The sequence below is a fragment of the Rhodnius prolixus genome, unplaced genomic scaffold (assembly GCF_049639745.1).
Source record: "Rhodnius prolixus isolate KJV_2025 unplaced genomic scaffold, Rpr scaffold_3, whole genome shotgun sequence".
Lineage (NCBI taxonomy): Eukaryota > Metazoa > Arthropoda > Insecta > Hemiptera > Reduviidae > Rhodnius > Rhodnius prolixus.
Genome location: NW_027411603.1, coordinates 44,434,353 through 44,450,434, shown reverse-complemented (window position 1 = coordinate 44,450,434; position 16,082 = coordinate 44,434,353). Strand labels below are relative to the sequence as shown.

The window sequence follows — 16,082 nt, the reverse complement described above, 5'->3', positions numbered from 1 at the left end:
ATTTTTTTTTTTCTTTCTACTTAGGCTGATAAATGTGGAAACTACTTCTAGCAAATTCATCACAAAGAAAATAAAAACCTAATTTCTTATAAACAGAAACTTAAGAAAAGTCGGAAAGAACAGATAGATCGCTTAGAGAGTACAATTTAAAGCAAACTAATACTACTTTTTGTATTCAAATCAACTTTAAACAGTTTTCAAACTATCAATTTCTTTTATAGTTAATGAAATTACACTCTAAGGAAGAATAACATTCGAGGAAAGATACATCAATGACGTAATATTTTCTGGCGTACGAGTATGTTTGGAAAAATTTTGAGACAAAAGAATTATTGAGATAAGATAAAATCATAGAAGATTGATTTTATGGAGTAAATATTAAAAATGAACCGTTTTAACTTCATTACTTCTTTAAATCGCTTTTATAAACCAAAATTCTTAATGTAAGACATTTGTTGATCTTAAATAATTTCCATTAATTATTACAATATTATATCTATTATTATATGACATGAAGAGATCTAAACACAAATTCTATGAACTTTATCTATCACGCTAAATTTGAAATTATGTTGCACACTTGTCATAAGCCGCGCGAAACTCAAATCAAATTCCGTTTCTGTCAAAATTATGGTCTAGTGATTTAATTTAAATTTTCTAATATTTTTCTTTTTAAGAGTTAATTTTCTTTACGAACTGGTCTTGGTGTTTTGGATTAAAAAAGATTGTAAGTAAATTGTGAATCGTATTAGAATGTCTTTTGTAAAATAAATTTTCTTATTAATTTATGTAGAAAGAATTATTGGTTCTTAGTTTTATCATTATGGAATACATAGTTCTATTAATACAATGTGCACTAAACAAAGTAATTTGAACTAAACCACAAATTATATTTTTAATATAATTTAATTTAATTTTAGAAAGAATTATAACGCAAGAAATATTTCATTAAAAACATATTGAATTTTTAGAAAAACTTTAACATTTTTTAGTTATCATTTTGAAAAATTGGCTTTTATTAAAAGCAAGTTTTTTTGGAGAGATTCATTGACTGAATTACTTTCTAAGTCACTATTTGAATTCTGTTTTCCTAATTCATGAATCAATAATAAATTGCAATATGCTTAAAAGAATTTCTTTTTAAGTATTAACATTCATTTTACTGTAATACTTGCATCTGCATACTTAAAAAAAACATGACTTTATTTTAATCTGATTTTGGCTTGGATCGTTCGCAAATTTTATTGTAATTAATAAAATTATTAATATTAATATTTATTAAACATTTTATCTTAAGGAAGAGGCTAGCGGTTAGTATAGAGCGCACTAATGCGAAAATCCAAATACTGCCTTACATTTTTTTTGTAGTCCCCTATAGCTCGCTGGTTGGAGATGGAAGTGCTGGTCTCTAACATAAATGACTGTCCTTGGGCAGACAGGGCACGAAGCTCCGGTTTCCAAAAAAAAACAAAGTGCTGACGCGCTTTAAATTGAAATTTACCAATTGTCATCAAACTTTAATTTTCACTTAAACTTTAGTTTATACTTATTAATCATAATAAAAGTGGTCTCCTCTGATCTGGAACTATTTGAAAAAATATTATTCATTCTAGGAACAGATTTAAAAGATGTTTTTGTCATGTTTCAAATGTGTTTGCTCTTAAAAGGATTGATAGTTCAGATTTTTCTTTTTTAATTTTATTTTTTGTTCAATTTTCAGGAGCCAAAATGAAAACTTTAAAAATTGTCAAAGAAAAAAGTATATCATCAAATGATAGGATTCAAAATACATCACAAAATAATGAACGGAATAAAGATAAAAGCGCGTTATTTACATCCAAACAAGAAATTACTACATTCTGCATCTGTGAGAATAATTTACCTAGGAAATATTCGTTTAGCTTCAACCAGCAGATTGCACCACTTGATTATCACCGTCATATCAGCAGCCATAATCCAATTTGTCAACAACTTTTAAAACGATATCCATGCTACATACAAATGATCAAAACTAATTGGTCAAAATTATTTCACAAGGATTTAGAAATTGCAGAATCCAGAAAAAATTGTGTATTTCATAAACACAATGATATATTACCAGAGTACAGGTAAAATTAATCCTCTTCTTATGCGTCATAAACCTCAAGCTTTATTTTTTTATGTTATAGAATTATAATATGAAATCTTCTCCTTCAAAATTTCGTATCGAATAAGCAACGAGATTATTATGTGAGTTGTGATGGCCCAATAGGTAACTTAACAGTTGCTCGCTAAAAAACTTTTTTCTTTCCTTCACTACCAAGTCTGCTGCAAACTGCAGCTAGTGATTATTTTTTAATGATGGCTGAATATCCTGAATGCTTGTACTACCTTGCCAACTAAGGAATCAAACTTCCTTAAAGCCTTATTGCATGTTTTATGGCTTTTGAAAATAATCAAGGCGTTCCTCATAATTGAAAATATTTCTCTTCTATAAATATATAATAGCTACATATATGTATATTAATCTTCATTCTGAACAAATTATTTTTTTTTCAGGTCTATTTTATTAGATTGGTTAATTGAGATTTGCTCCATGTACAAATTTCATCGTGAGACTTACTACTTAACCATGACTTACTTTGACCGATATGTGACTTTAAGTCCTAAAAATAAAATATTAAAAAAAGATTTGCAACTTCTTGGATTAACTTCATTATTATTAGCGACAAAGGTAGGGTATAAATCTTTATTAATTGTGGTTTTATGCTAAATATTATCAGGTGAGTCTTCAAGTGACGATAATTAAATTAAAAATTGAATAAGATGCATTAAATTTTCCAATTTAGATAGAAGAAATGAAATCTTTGCCGATAGAGGATATTATTTACCTTTCTGATAATGCTTATACAATAAACCAAATCTTGGAAACTGAGAAATCCATTATAAGAGTCCTCGATTGGAACTGCTACCTTACAACACCAAATATGTGGCTTCTACGTTTTATTCACAACATTAAACCTAAGGTAAAGAACGAAACATACTTTTTCTTTATCTACTTTTCAATGATAAAGTATTTTTTTGATAATCATAATATACTTTATTGCTTGCTACGGTAACTAATTTATAAAACTGATGTTTATTTTTAAGCACCCACATAAGTGAAAGTATTGCAATTTACAATATTACTATTAAGTAAAGTAATGTCCACTTTTTTGGGCGGGCTTTATGTCCAACTACAAAATTGGAATATTATTACTGTTATCATAGCGTAAATTTATTCTATTGTTCCCTAAGATTATAATTTGTTTATTAATATATGTTTCATTTCTTTTATTTCTCAGCAATATTAATTATTAGGACAGTTATAGGGAGAAAAGATGATGATATTCTAATATGCTATTTCAGTGGGATGTTTGGTTGTATATCTTTAAGTGACAAGGATCAAATGGTACGATATTGATTGAAACATTTTTCTGTCCAATTTTTTATTAGGAGGAATCCTGGTATGAAGTCCTTCGTAGTGTCTTTTCAATGAACCATAATGTTTTACGTCCTAGATAAACTTAGTGGATACTAGATTTATTTCAAACTTTCCGGTTTCGAATATAGTTGCTTTATTTATTTATTTTTTTTTAATAGGCTTTTACTTTACTTTTAAGTTAACTACAATGACGTTTTCAAATATTTTTTCTTATATCGTAAGAGTTGAAGTAAAATCTTCTCTCTTTCTAATTTCAATTTGGAATAATTTATTAACTATTACTGAGCATTGTTCAAAGACTCCAAATTGTTGGAAAGTTGTTGGAGATTGTGAAAACATCTTTATGTTTATTTGAAGTGGCCCATACATTATTAATAGCCTATTAGATTACTTAAGGCGATTGGCATGATTGAAATAACACATCGTCACAAATATATCTGAATGCCGGATTTAATAGAGCAAATTATTTAAAATATTTACGAAAATATAAATCTTTTTTCTTCCAGATAAATAAAGAAGAATACATTCTATGTACTAGGCTGATAGATTTAGCAACAATGGATCTGGAATATCTCAAGTATCCAAATTGTGTAATAGCTGCATCATCACTTGAATTAATACTTTCATTGGATGTACTCAAAGAAGCATCCCTCAATGAACTCTCTTTAAGTTCTAGATTGTGCTTCAAATGGCTAGCGAAATACTGGCGAGAAATGAAAAGATTTGATAATTTACCCGAATTAGAAAAAAATATATCTAATTTTCCAGTTCACACATGTTGTCCTAATTTCCAAGGTTTCTCACTCATTCAAGCATATTCTTCTAATCTTGAAACTTATAATAAAATAGTATGTAATATAACCAACAATGGCATTCAAGCTTAGTTCCATTTAAATGTTGTCAATAAAATTTTTAGTTTTTTTAAAACTCAAAAAGGTACAAATTGAAAAACGGATTCAACTGTTAGCGTTTTACTTTATATTGTATCTTTAAAACAATGGTATTACAAAAATAATCAGAATTTATGCTTGAATAAGGTGCTAACAATTATTTCAGTACAAAATAAACTAAACAATACATACGATTTCAAACATATGTAGTTGTAAATTGGATTTTTTCGTCTAAAAATAGATCTAAGAAATAATAATTAAAATATGTAGAAATGTACATAAGTAAATGAATTTCTTTAACAGTAAAAATCTCTCTAAATATAACTAAAAATTTTGCTAAATACTACATCATGTTGAAATGTTAAAAACATCTATCCCCAGCCGTAATCCTGTGTTGCATATTATTTATAATCTTAATTTTATTAGATAGATGGATTCCAAGTATTTGGAGTTGGAATTTTCAAAAACTTATTCTTAGGCATCCTTGCGGATAGATTTTTCGGAATAGCTTGGAATTAAGTGAATAAAGGACTTATTACTATTAACGTTTTTAGATAGTAGGAAAGAAGAAAAACTTAGAAAGAGATAGAAGAAGATAGATTTGAAAAAACTGTTTCTGAGGTCAGGGCCCATCCGAACCTTGAAGCAAGTAACTATTCAGAAGGGGGCTCTAATCGCTGATTGGTGAGGTCACTTCTTTCACCAATCATTAAACTATTTTGTATTCGCTTAACACATTGATACATAAATTTAGATTTCAGCTAACAAAAGAGACTGCAAAGACGAAATTTAGAAATAATTTTGACAGGCGTAATCGATAAACGTTCTATATGAGGTTATAAAAACTTATAGTGGACATCGGAATGAAAACTATTTCGATATTATGTAGTATGTACGGTTACTGAATTAATTGCTAACCTTTACTTATGCTAGTAGGAGGTTAACAAGCTTGTACATTTTTCTTTTTTTATTAACTTATTGTGATTGTTTTGTTGATTTAGTATGTCAAAGTTTCTGAATTTTCATCGTAAAATTAAAAACAGATATGGAAATCAACTTTATGAAGTTATTAATAAGTACAACAAGAAGCTGAATTCAATTGAGATGCCTGAAAAATTTAAAGGGACTTTTGTTGAAAAATGGGTTACCTACTGGAAGGATGTTTATAGAGACTATTTGGATGTTATTAAAGATTCAGCTAATGAAATAAAAAAATCACCATGGAAAGGAGTGGCTCTTTTATCAGTTTTCACGTCTGGCACCTACCTTTTCACAACGAATCCTGATGAGAAGAGTTATAGAGACACTGTACTATCATATTCTAATGAATTAATATTAGTTGGCCCTTCCATACGCAATCCAAATTGTCTAAATCACATAAAATGTCTTGAACAACTTTATAATGAAGGTACTATGAAACGTTTTTCCTTTGGATTATTTTCTATTATGTGGGCTGATAATTATAATAAATGTGTAGGTATATATAAAGCCGTATGCCCATATTTAAAGCCAGAGTATTTGACGTTTTATGAAAGAATTGTAGATGTGGGGTTTTGTAATAAATGGTGGGCAATTGAAAAGAAAATGATAGATATGGATGTAAATCCTGATGAATGGATAGATAAAGAGTAGTAGAAAGTTATGAATTTTACTTTTATTTGTAAATGCAATGCCAAATACAAGTACTTTTAGCGTTTTTCTACTTCAAAGCACTTTTCTTGTGAATTGCCTAAATTCCTCTGTGAAGAATTTAACTGACGGGGTAATTAGGAGCAGGAAATGCACATTGTTCAATTTGTAATTTTTCAAAATGTGTATTTCACCAATTAATTGCGTAAAACTATAGTAGAGTATGTTAAAAAAAAAAAAAAAAGGTTTTAATGGTAAGCGGAATTACTCATAACTTGTCCATGAAAATTTATTAACAGTGAATTGAATAAATCATTCTCACAAACAAACGTTTGTTTAATAATAAAATGGCACTTGAAATATGTACAATTTTATTTTATCAAATATATAAAAAAATGCATTTTTACAAGATTTCAGTATTTAGTTTCGGCTTCGCTGCTTGCATCACCTGAACAGCATTTGTTTTCTTGTTCTTCACGTACACTTTCGGATATTGCTTCGGTAGAGGATGTTAAACTGGAATTTTCTATAAACAAAATAAACGGTTAACTTTTCTGCTGTGAGTTTTTCTGAGTTTATAAAGTTAGGGATGAATATTTTCTCTATTTCAATGCTAATGGAGCGAACTAAAAAATTTTGAAATTTGTTTATATGAAAAAGTATGTTAAAGTTCGTACATATGAAAAAGTATGCCTTGCTAACGTTCAATGTACAGGCCATTTATTTAATGCGCACCATTCCTGACCGATACTTCCTTAAGAAAGATTAAAATAAGTATTTTTTACTTCTTTGACTTCCAATTGCAGGTATTTTCTACCAACAAAGGGAAAGAAAAGAAAGCAAAATGTCATGTTAAGAGGGAGATGGAGCCCTTTAAATGTTCGTAGAATAGTGCCTTAAGCGGTTTTTTTTTCTAAGAAATTAGGCTTGGAGAACAAAGTGGAACATTGAGCCCCAATCTTTAAGGATCTAGCAAACGCAACAACAAAAATGAAAAACAGTTAAGCCTCTGGTGTGGATGGCCATGAAAAAAACTGAAAATTCAACATGGTTCTTTGCACACAATTATCTGCCTAATTACTGGCTTATAGGCGCTTAATAAGTTCGAAACCTTTCATGTTCTTTACCAGTACTTGAGAATGCTCTCTTAGCAGTACGGAAGGCAGTGTACTACATGCGTCTTTTAGAAAATCATTATAGGACGTTAGAATCTCCTCTCTGGTAACAGTTCAAATAAGTTGTTGAGGATTTCTATTACTTTGGTTTTCAGACACCTGTAGAACAGCCTTTACACCTAACAACGAAAATAGGCTAAAAAGCCTAGTCTTGGGACAGTAACCCCATGAATTGCCTAGAGAAGTAGATGTGTACTCTTATTTTTTTTTTTCTTTAAGATGATGTTAAGCGGATGCTATTTGACATCCAACTCAAAGTTGACGGGTACTTGAGCTTCTAGCAGGGCACCCACACCACTCATCCATTTTTACTATATGAATATGAATTTATGAAACAAAGATTCTTTACCTCTTTCATTTCTACTTAGTTTTCTAATGACTTCGGCTGCAACAGAAAATGAATTTCTTATATCTAAAGACTTTATCAAAGAATATCTGTAACTAATTTCTTGAAAAAAGCTTTCTTTCTACCCCATTATAAAGTTATAATTCTTTTCTTGATGGGTATAATTGTGTTTAAGGTGAAACATGAATAATTTATCTTGATGGAATAATTTTAAAAACTATTGTAAAAAAAAAAAAAAATTACTTGGAAGAGTTGAGCATTGTTGGCAAGGGAGATTGAGCCTTGATCTCTTGATCTGTAATTTCATTAAAGTCTGACCTCCAAGAAAGTAACCTATTCCTGACCCCAACAGCACAGACAGCATCAAATACCCATTATAAGTCATAACTATCAGCATAATTACGTAACCCAGAATTAGTTCAATTATGTAAAAGCCCAGTTCAACACCTAACCAAAAATATCTGTAACAATTTTCATATATTAGAAGTCAATTTTCGAAAAGTTTTTTTTTAATAAGATCAAATTTTAAAACCTTATACTATTGGATGGTGATTGGGTTTCGACTAAAAACATATCGTCAGTGAAACAATCTGGTCTGTCATTTGGTCGAAGGATTGCAGAATAAAATTTAGAATGTGCTAATGCGACTTTTGATGCTTCAAGAATTAATACTAGAACTACAGTAACAGCACTAACACCAATTAACCCTGAAATAAAAGTAGATATATTATTTCATTTTATTAAACTTAGAAGGTAATCTATCACTTCTTTCCAAGGACCTGTCACAGATGTTATATTCAAAGATGAAAACAACAGCTGGTGCAATTCATAACCAAACTTAAAAAACATCGTTAACCAGAAAAATCACAGTTTATGTACTGAATATAGATTTCATTTCTTCTGTTGTACTGGCAGATAAAAAATCCAAGCTATTGTTAGAAGATAACAGATATGAGTATCAAAGATAATACTAGAGCACCATGGACACCAACGTGACATATCTAATTTGATTAAAAGGACAATTCATTGTCTGGAGTGACACTATTTTAAATGTAATGTGGAATTATTATTATTTTGTAGCTAACAGAGAGATTAAAAAAATTAGGGCTTTATCTGGAATAAAAAAAATTCAATTAATCATGGCATAATTATAGGTAAGTTTTCCTTCTTCAAGTTTTATTTTTCTGGAAATATTTTTTTAAAAGTAGAAATTAAGTTAATGCCCTAGAACTTAATAGAAAAAGAAGTTACATGTTCGAAACATTAAAAGAAAATTATTTAATTTTTCTTTGTTTAATGAGCATTCTTAATTCCAGTTTTAAGTTTAAAAAAAAAAAGAAAAAAAAGTTCAGTTTAAAAGTGCAACAAAATATAATATAAATCTTTCTACATTGTTCAGGATGTTATCAGGTAATATCATTTCTGAAATGACTCTAATTTAGAAATTCAAATACTGCATTCATCCTTCAAAAGATAGAAAACCACATTTTAATAAAATGGGTACCTAATGTTTTGAATATTTTCTCGTATAACATAAAATTACTAAAAACTTTAAACTACTTTTTTATTTACAATTATAATATCACATTTTCTTATATTATTTCTACATATAAAAATGAAATAAACTGATTTTTAGATTAATTTAAATCGATAAAAATGTTGGAAATCGATAGAACCATAATTGCTCCTCTTTGAGGAAATTTTAAGTTTGTTTATATGCCTATTTATCTACTTTGTAACGGAAATTTTGAATTGATTCTCTCCATACAGTGTTTGAATTCTTTTAAATTGCGTTTTGCGCTGGGAAATTACTATTTATGCCTTCCTTTATATACAGTGCATTATTGTGTTATGAATTCCATTTTTATTTCATTCTTTTGAGTGTAATATACTAGTAATGTTTGGTAATAGTTCGTCAGCTAGCACTGAAAATGAGACCGAGAGTTTGTCATTTTCATTTGACTATCAAAGATTCAGTAACAAGAATAAACCAAAAAGGTAAGTTTTGACTAGAAAGGTACTTCTTCGGAAAATTTATAGAATTTAATTTCTAAAAACCATTTTTATTAAGACCCCTGAAATCCAGTTCTTAAAAGTAGTTACTATTCATTCGTATAAAAAAGTAAACATTTTTTTGAGTTCGAAAACTTGTTAACAATGTCGTAATAGTAATGTCATCCAAACACGGTAGTGTGAAGAATTAATGTCTAAAAAATTTGCCGGTTAGGGATTATTAATTAAATTGATTTTGTAAGTCATGTTAATTAAATTTCTATGGAATTAGTTGTGGTTGTCATGTCATTAGCTCTGAATGGGGGTCTGCCTAAATATGTCGAACCAGGCGTTGTCAGAGTGTGACATCTGGCTTAGCTTGGAAGCACAAGCGACTCTTACAGCTTGATTTAATAATCATTCTCTTTGAGTTCGCTGGTCTTTTCCAGATCTCGTTCTACGCTGGAGTGCCGCAAGAAAGTAATCTTACTACCCTGTTGTATACCTTCGAATAAAATTTTTCTACTCATTTTATTTATTATGATTAGCCCAAAACCTTGCCCGATTCTTGAGTCTCGTACTTTTTAAAACCGTATCTTTTACTTACATTTGCCTAAAAATCAATCCCACTAAGACAAAAGATATCCTTTCTATAAGCCTTCTTTTGAAGGTATTAAATTTTATCGTTTCTTTTTTTTCCATTTTAAATCCAAGTAACATAATGTTTTGTTCAGATATGTTTAGTAAAAAGTATGCAATTTTTTATTCAAGTTCCCTTACTTGTTTTGTGAATTTGTTTAGCAATTTAAACAATGAATTTACGTTATTTCGTAGAAAATAAAAATTAGTGAATTCAGGGGCATGGTTGAGGTAATTGTATTCCTTCATTTAATATCATTGTAATCATCTAATTATTTCGTGTAGTTCACTACTGAATCACTTATTCCACTTTATTTAAACGTAATGAAAATGCATTTTGTTCCAGTCGTTTAGGTAGAAGAACAGTTACTCAAGTGGTTGCCCAAGAAAATGATAATATTGATTCCGAAGTGAAAGCTAATACACCTGATCAGTCATCAGTGCCTGAACGGACACCTCTAAAATTTCAAAATTATAATGAACCTTCATTGACACATCCTGTAAACCCAAAAATAGTTACACCAATTAATAAATTTTCTTATCCAACATTTGACTCTCAGGTCAATGTTTCAAATAAGGCTGTAAAAGGGAATGAAACTTCTGGAAAATCGTGTCAAAGAGGGCTTGGATTTTCCACTCCATTTCGTATAAAAGAATTCCAACCTCTTAAGGACATTAGTTGCTCTTATGATCAAATTAAATTAGATGATTCAAAAACAAGAAATGGTTTGAATATAACCAAAGAGGTACCTAGAGAAGTGTCGTCAGCATTCGTTACTAGTAACATTCTGAATAAAGACCTAAATAAAAGTTTTATTTATGAAGATACTTATCCTTTGACAGACGATCCTTCTAATACAAATGAGGCAAACAATCAAATCAGTTTAAATGCTGGAGATAAACTGACAGAATTATCGCAAACAGATAACATTAATAATTCATGCTTTATGACGGCCCATGAGATTCATCCATCAGAATTGAATCTATTAAAGTGCAATCAAGGTATTTTCAAGACTCCGGCAAAACATCAGCAGTCAGTGTGCTTTAAAACTCCAGGAAGAAATTTCACATTGTTTAGTATCTCTCAGTCGCCAATAGACCCTCTTGCAGGAATACTGAACGAAGATAACGAAAGTTTTAATTCAGATTATTCTGTGTGTAGCACTCCTGTGCATAAAATTAAGGAATCCAGTAAAGATGTAAGCTGTACGGATTTAAAAAAGAATTCTCCAATTAGAGATTCACCGAAGTCTACTTCGATAGAAGAAATACAAACAGAAGAGAAAAAAGATACCGAGATTTTAAAAATTTCGAATAAAAAATCATTTTTTAGTGAGAGTGAATTACACTCACCAACGTTAAGTACCTTCGCTACACTGTCAGAAGTGACACAAATAAGTGCAATATCCTCAAAGAATGATCCTTCTTGTAATAAAATCGTACTAAATCATGTCAACGAAGATGTTGGAAATAAACATCTCGTCTTAGAACAACCTGGAAAAATAACTAGCTCTGAGCCCAGCCATTTATTAAACAATACAACATCTAGTAATTCCATACAGCCTCGAACTGTCGTTGAGAATAATCAAAGAATTAAAGTCAATCAGGTTTATAATCAGGTCAAACCAAGTCATCCACTTCATGTCCCTGCAAATAACTTTATTAATTCAACGCTTATTTTAAAACCACAACCTCAAAATATTTTATATGTAAATGAGAAACCGTACACCGCTTTAAGTTTGCTTGGAAGAGGAGGGTCCAGTGAGGTTTATCAGGTTAGTTATTCTTAAACTGAAATCTAAATTTAAAATACTATTACTATTAGCTATTAAAATTTTTAATGATATTCAGGTCATAGAAGAAAACAGTTCACGTCTTTTGGCAATAAAATGTGTAAATTTATCTAGTGTAGAAGAGAGCACTGCCAATGGATATTTAAATGAAATCGAACTGTTATCAAAATTACAAGGTTGTTCTAGTGTCATCAAAATGTTTGATCAGTAAGTTATTCATTTCTTTCACAAATTTAGAATTATCTCTTTGTATGAAATCATTAATTTTTTTTCCCCTCTCGAAATGGTATGTCTGAAAACTGGGTTGAATTGTGATTTGGAAATCAAATTCTCTGTACTAACCTGATTAACTCCTGGGAAGCTTACTTTGTCCCGCTATTTTTCTAATGTGAGGCTACATTCATTGTCCAAGAAGCTCATTTTATTTCCTTCTTTCCGCTGCTTGCCGTGCTTCGGATTTCGGCCATCAGTTTCCTTTATAATCATCTTAACACGCCTTGAACCACTTCTCTTCCTTTGTACCCACTCATAACATTTTCTTAGGCCGATTCCCCTTTTTTTTTCTCTCTCTCATATCGTTTTAAGTTATCATATCATGCCGACCGTAGCTTTCACTGCACTGCCAGTCTCCGAACAGTGTTTTCTCGCTGTAAGCAACACTCCGCATAGTAAGTTGAAGAGGCTCACTAGAAAGGCAAAATTTTTAGGGTAGCGTGCCTCGGGATTAATCTACCGCGCTACCAACTGAACTAATCTCTTTTCTACCGTACTATACTATTTTTTTTATTGTTTGCTGTTTGAACTGCCCTTCTGTCTTATTTCCACATTCTTTCTCTAACCAAACTGATTATTCATTTTTTCCTTTGGTTTTGGTAGAAATGTGAATCTTTAAACCATTGGATGATGCATTTTTCCCCCAAAAATGCTAATAATTAATTCCAAAATTAATTTTGTTTTCAGTGAATACGTGGAATCAAGCAAAATGTTGTATGTTGTTATGGAGAAGGGTGACATTGATTTTTCTAGATTAATAAAAGACATTTCAAAAATAAAAAAGATACCTATGTCAATGGTAATATATTATTGGACTGAAATGTTGAGTGCAGTAATGGATATCCATGATAAAGGTAAAGAATATCTTTTAGATAGCCTAATTTAAAACAAAATCATGGCCTTTATTTATAAATTTACAGTTATTTCTAGCAAATGTATATCTAGGAATGATGCAAACTTTAATATCAAACTCAGTCATGTAATAAAATTAGTTTGGAAATAGTGTGAAATTCTTCATAACTTAAATGTTTAGTAGAAGGTTATTGGCAGTGGCCAAAGAAAATCTTTTCAAAATAATTTATATGATGCTCTACGTTTCGGGAACCTTGGAGTCTTTCATCAATAGCTATTACGGAAATCCAATTCCCTATACGTACCAACCTGATTAACTCCTGGGAAACTTACTCCCGCTATTTTTCTAATGTGAGGCTACATTACGAAGAAACAATATTGAGACAAAAGTCAGATCAATTTTGCGTAACTAATGGTAACGTTCTCTTCAGGGTGCATAAAACTATTTCACTTCTCTTTTTATTCTAAACAAAAAAAAAAATTTGGAATGAGTAGTACTAAATCTCTAGTAAAAAATGATGTCAAATGAGAGAATTTTCAACCGATACCTCTACAATTTATAAAATATTAATATACTGCATTTTTATATAAATTTTTCAGGAGTAATACATTCCGACCTTAAACCAGGAAACTTTCTACTTGTAAGTGGTCGCCTTAAGCTAATTGATTTTGGAATAGCATCTTCCCTTCAAGGTGACATGACTAGTGTGGAAAAGGATGTAATCAGAGGCACATTTAACTACATAAGTCCGGAAGCGATTAGTGCAGGAGAAAATAGGTTTCATAAGGTAAGTTTCAAATAAATTAAAGCAGTGGTTTCCAAACTTTCTTTAAATGATGCGCCTCCCTGCATTTATTAAATTATTTTTATTTAATAAATATTATTTGTATATTATAATCATTTATTAGACCAGTATTCCATATTTTTGTGAAGTTCTTAAACGAAAAATATAATGTGAATTCACACGACTTTTTGTGTGAAATTCCTGAAGTTCTGGTCTACGCATTTTCACATTATATAGTTAGATATATAGTTTGTAAAAACCGTACCTTACAATGATGTTACTAACTCTCACTGCTTTGTTTACCAAAAATAGTACTTCCAGTTTTACGTTTTTTTTCCAACTCGGAATTTTAGTAACTCAATTAAAATCCTTCTTAAATGTATATTACTCAGGATTCCTATAGTAAAGTTGAGGAATTTCAAAGTTTTTTTCAAGTTTCAAACTGAGGAAGCCAATCGAAATAAGAAGTTTTAGCTTCCTGTAATTGTTCATCTTTGAGGAATTTTTTACTCATTTACCCACATATACAAATTTAAAAAATTAAAAAAAAAGAATTGTACTCATGGGACCTACATTACCGGTAAAAAAATTCTTTCTATATATATATATATATATCCCTTAACTTAAAAGAAATAAGAGTAGTATTATAGGGTACTAGTTAATGATAGAGAACTTCTCAAAATATATTCTCTGGTTCCCTTGCCTCTCAAAGTTCCCTTCTAATTTTATATCTATGTTATACTTACAACTGTTTGCTTGTTTATACTTGTAAAAAATATTTCTGAAAAAGTCTTCCCTAGCGATTACCTCAGTTTGGAAACCACTGCATTAAAGGATCAAGTTTTTGTTTTACATCATTCCATTCTTGAGTAAATCTACTCTATTGAGTAAATAAATCTATTTCTAAATATAGTCCACCTAAAATTTATTATTAATTCTGTTCCAGATAAATTACAAATCTGACGTTTGGTCACTTGGTTGCATCTTGTATAATCTTTTATTTGGTTGTACTCCATTTTCACACATTACAAGTACTTTAGGAAAATTTCAAGCAATAGCTGATCCTAATTTTAAAATTAAATACCCTAAAGACAGTAATCATGTACCACCAGCATTAAAATTATCTATGCGATGGTGTCTAATTAAAAATCCAAAATCTAGACCTACAGTTGATCGGCTGCTTAAATTAGCAGAGCATGCAATTAGAGTGCCTCAAATTGACAATTTATGGTATCAGTGTGTAATTAAGGTTGGTCTCATTAATTTCATTTATGTGTATTTTAGTACAGGATTTATACACTTTGAATTTAACTGATTTTATTAAACTTTATTTTAGGATTTCCCTGACTGTTGTATTAGTCTCGAAGACTTGAGGGAATGAATAATTGTAATATACCGGAAATAAAAGAACAACAAAATTGTAGGAATTATTCGCTACGTTAAACATCTTAAAATAATTTTATGAAAATAATCCTTTATTTAGTGTTATGTAATAATTAAAACAGGAAATTGAGATATATTTTATATTTTTAGAGATTATCCTTGTAAATATTATATTTTTATTTCTTAGTAAACATTTTTTCAATTTTTTTTTTTGTTGAGTTATTTAATTGATAAATTATGTACACATTTAGTCAAACCTTTTGCAATGAAATATACAATTCTGGCTTTATAATTCTAAAAGTGAACTTTAACATATAGTAGTTAGTGAATTCAAATAAAAGAAGAACATTGATCTCAGATAAAAGTTGAGTACAAATTTTCAATAGTTTAGTGGTAAGAAATATTAATTCCAATTCAGTAGTAACTTTTCCGAGTAACTGACTTCTTCACCTCGATGGTTATATTATGTTAATTATAAATTGGTTAACTATGTCAAATATTAGTAAGTATTCAATAACTGTTCACTTTCTAATTCACTCATTTGTATTGACGGCCTAAAAGTCTAGCTAATTACTGAGCCAAATAACCTGTAACTTTATTTTTGTCGTTTTAGTAATGTATTTCAAATGAGAAAGTTAATTAATTTTTTATTCCTCTCCTTGCTAATCAAATTATTATTATTTAGTTTTTTGGTAGTTACTATCCTGCTTGAATGGAGTGATGGGAGAGCAAGAATAAATTTAAAATAAATTAATAAGATCTAACAAGAAAGAGGGAGGACGATAAGGAGTTTAAATTCCAGAGCATGGAATTTCAAATGACTTGAAAAAACACAGATATTTTCAGGTTTTAATTTAAATTT

At 29.6% G+C, this 16,082-nt stretch overlaps 4 protein-coding genes across 7 annotated transcripts; 3 read left to right on the top strand and 1 right to left on the bottom strand.

The window, feature by feature from the left end:
- Positions 1-135: 135 nt before the first annotated feature.
- CycE (cyclin E) lies at positions 136-5,004 on the top strand. 3 transcript variants are annotated; one of them, XR_012457757.1, is made up of 6 exons: positions 136-727; positions 1,721-2,108; positions 2,539-2,713; positions 2,829-3,005; positions 3,324-3,430; positions 3,970-4,109. XR_012457757.1 is itself a non-coding variant. In XM_074125790.1 (5 exons), exons 2-5 carry the CDS (start codon positions 1,729-1,731, stop codon positions 4,345-4,347), a joined length of 1,110 nt encoding a protein of 369 aa, XP_073981891.1. In that variant the 5' UTR covers positions 136-443; positions 1,721-1,728; the 3' UTR covers positions 4,348-5,004. The 3 variants fall into 3 exon arrangements, 2 of the variants coding, with proteins under 2 accessions (XP_073981891.1, XP_073981890.1); XM_074125790.1 differs by lacking the exon at positions 3,324-3,430 and having other exon boundaries at positions 136-443; positions 3,970-5,004; XM_074125789.1 differs by lacking the exon at positions 3,324-3,430 and having other exon boundaries at positions 3,970-5,004.
- Positions 5,005-5,199: 195 nt separating this feature from the next.
- On the top strand, positions 5,200-6,062 carry LOC141453062 (mitochondrial import inner membrane translocase subunit Tim29). Its single transcript, XM_074125794.1, has one exon. It carries the CDS (start codon positions 5,356-5,358, stop codon positions 5,983-5,985), a length of 630 nt encoding a protein of 209 aa, XP_073981895.1. The 5' UTR covers positions 5,200-5,355; the 3' UTR covers positions 5,986-6,062.
- Positions 6,063-6,246: 184 nt separating this feature from the next.
- Positions 6,247-8,591, bottom strand: LOC141453063 (high affinity copper uptake protein 1-like). 2 transcript variants are annotated; one of them, XM_074125795.1, is made up of 5 exons: positions 8,283-8,591; positions 8,036-8,210; positions 7,747-7,964; positions 7,507-7,542; positions 6,247-6,508 (listed from the first exon to the last, which is right to left on the bottom strand). In XM_074125795.1, the coding sequence occupies exons 1-5, from the start codon at positions 8,350-8,352 to the stop codon at positions 6,396-6,398; spliced, it is 612 nt and encodes a 203-aa protein (XP_073981896.1). In that variant the 5' UTR covers positions 8,353-8,591; the 3' UTR covers positions 6,247-6,395. The 2 variants fall into 2 exon arrangements, with proteins under 2 accessions (XP_073981896.1, XP_073981897.1); XM_074125796.1 differs by lacking the exon at positions 7,507-7,542 and having other exon boundaries at positions 8,283-8,558.
- A 572-nt stretch (positions 8,592-9,163) lies between these two features.
- Positions 9,164-15,428, top strand: Mps1 (dual specificity protein kinase monopolar spindle 1). Its single transcript, XM_074125783.1, has 7 exons — positions 9,164-9,501; positions 10,481-11,909; positions 11,986-12,134; positions 12,888-13,054; positions 13,653-13,840; positions 14,784-15,086; positions 15,174-15,428. The coding sequence occupies exons 1-7, from the start codon at positions 9,401-9,403 to the stop codon at positions 15,216-15,218; spliced, it is 2,382 nt and encodes a 793-aa protein (XP_073981884.1). The 5' UTR covers positions 9,164-9,400; the 3' UTR covers positions 15,219-15,428.
- Positions 15,429-16,082: the final 654 nt, after the last annotated feature.

Coding starts and splice junctions, on each gene's coding strand:
- CycE (XM_074125790.1), top strand. CDS start 1,729: ATGAAAACTTTAAAAATTGTCAAAGAAAAAAGTATATCATCAAATGAT. Junction 2,109..2,538: donor GATATATTACCAGAGTACAG/GTAAAATTAATC, acceptor TTTTTTTTTCAG/GTCTATTTTATTAGATTGGT. Junction 2,714..2,828: donor CATTATTATTAGCGACAAAG/GTAGGGTATAAA, acceptor TTTCCAATTTAG/ATAGAAGAAATGAAATCTTT.
- LOC141453062 (XM_074125794.1), top strand. CDS start 5,356: ATGTCAAAGTTTCTGAATTTTCATCGTAAAATTAAAAACAGATATGGA.
- LOC141453063 (XM_074125795.1), bottom strand. CDS start 8,352: ATGTTTTTTAAGTTTGGTTATGAATTGCACCAGCTGTTGTTTTCATCT. Junction 7,543..7,746: donor ACAATGCTCAACTCTTCCAA/GTAATTTTTTTT, acceptor TTTCTGTTGCAG/CCGAAGTCATTAGAAAACTA. Junction 6,509..7,506: donor ACTAAGTAGAAATGAAAGAG/GTAAAGAATCTT, acceptor TTTTGTTTATAG/AAAATTCCAGTTTAACATCC.
- Mps1 (XM_074125783.1), top strand. CDS start 9,401: ATGTTTGGTAATAGTTCGTCAGCTAGCACTGAAAATGAGACCGAGAGT. Junction 11,910..11,985: donor GGTCCAGTGAGGTTTATCAG/GTTAGTTATTCT, acceptor AATGATATTCAG/GTCATAGAAGAAAACAGTTC. Junction 13,055..13,652: donor AATGGATATCCATGATAAAG/GTAAAGAATATC, acceptor TAAATTTTTCAG/GAGTAATACATTCCGACCTT.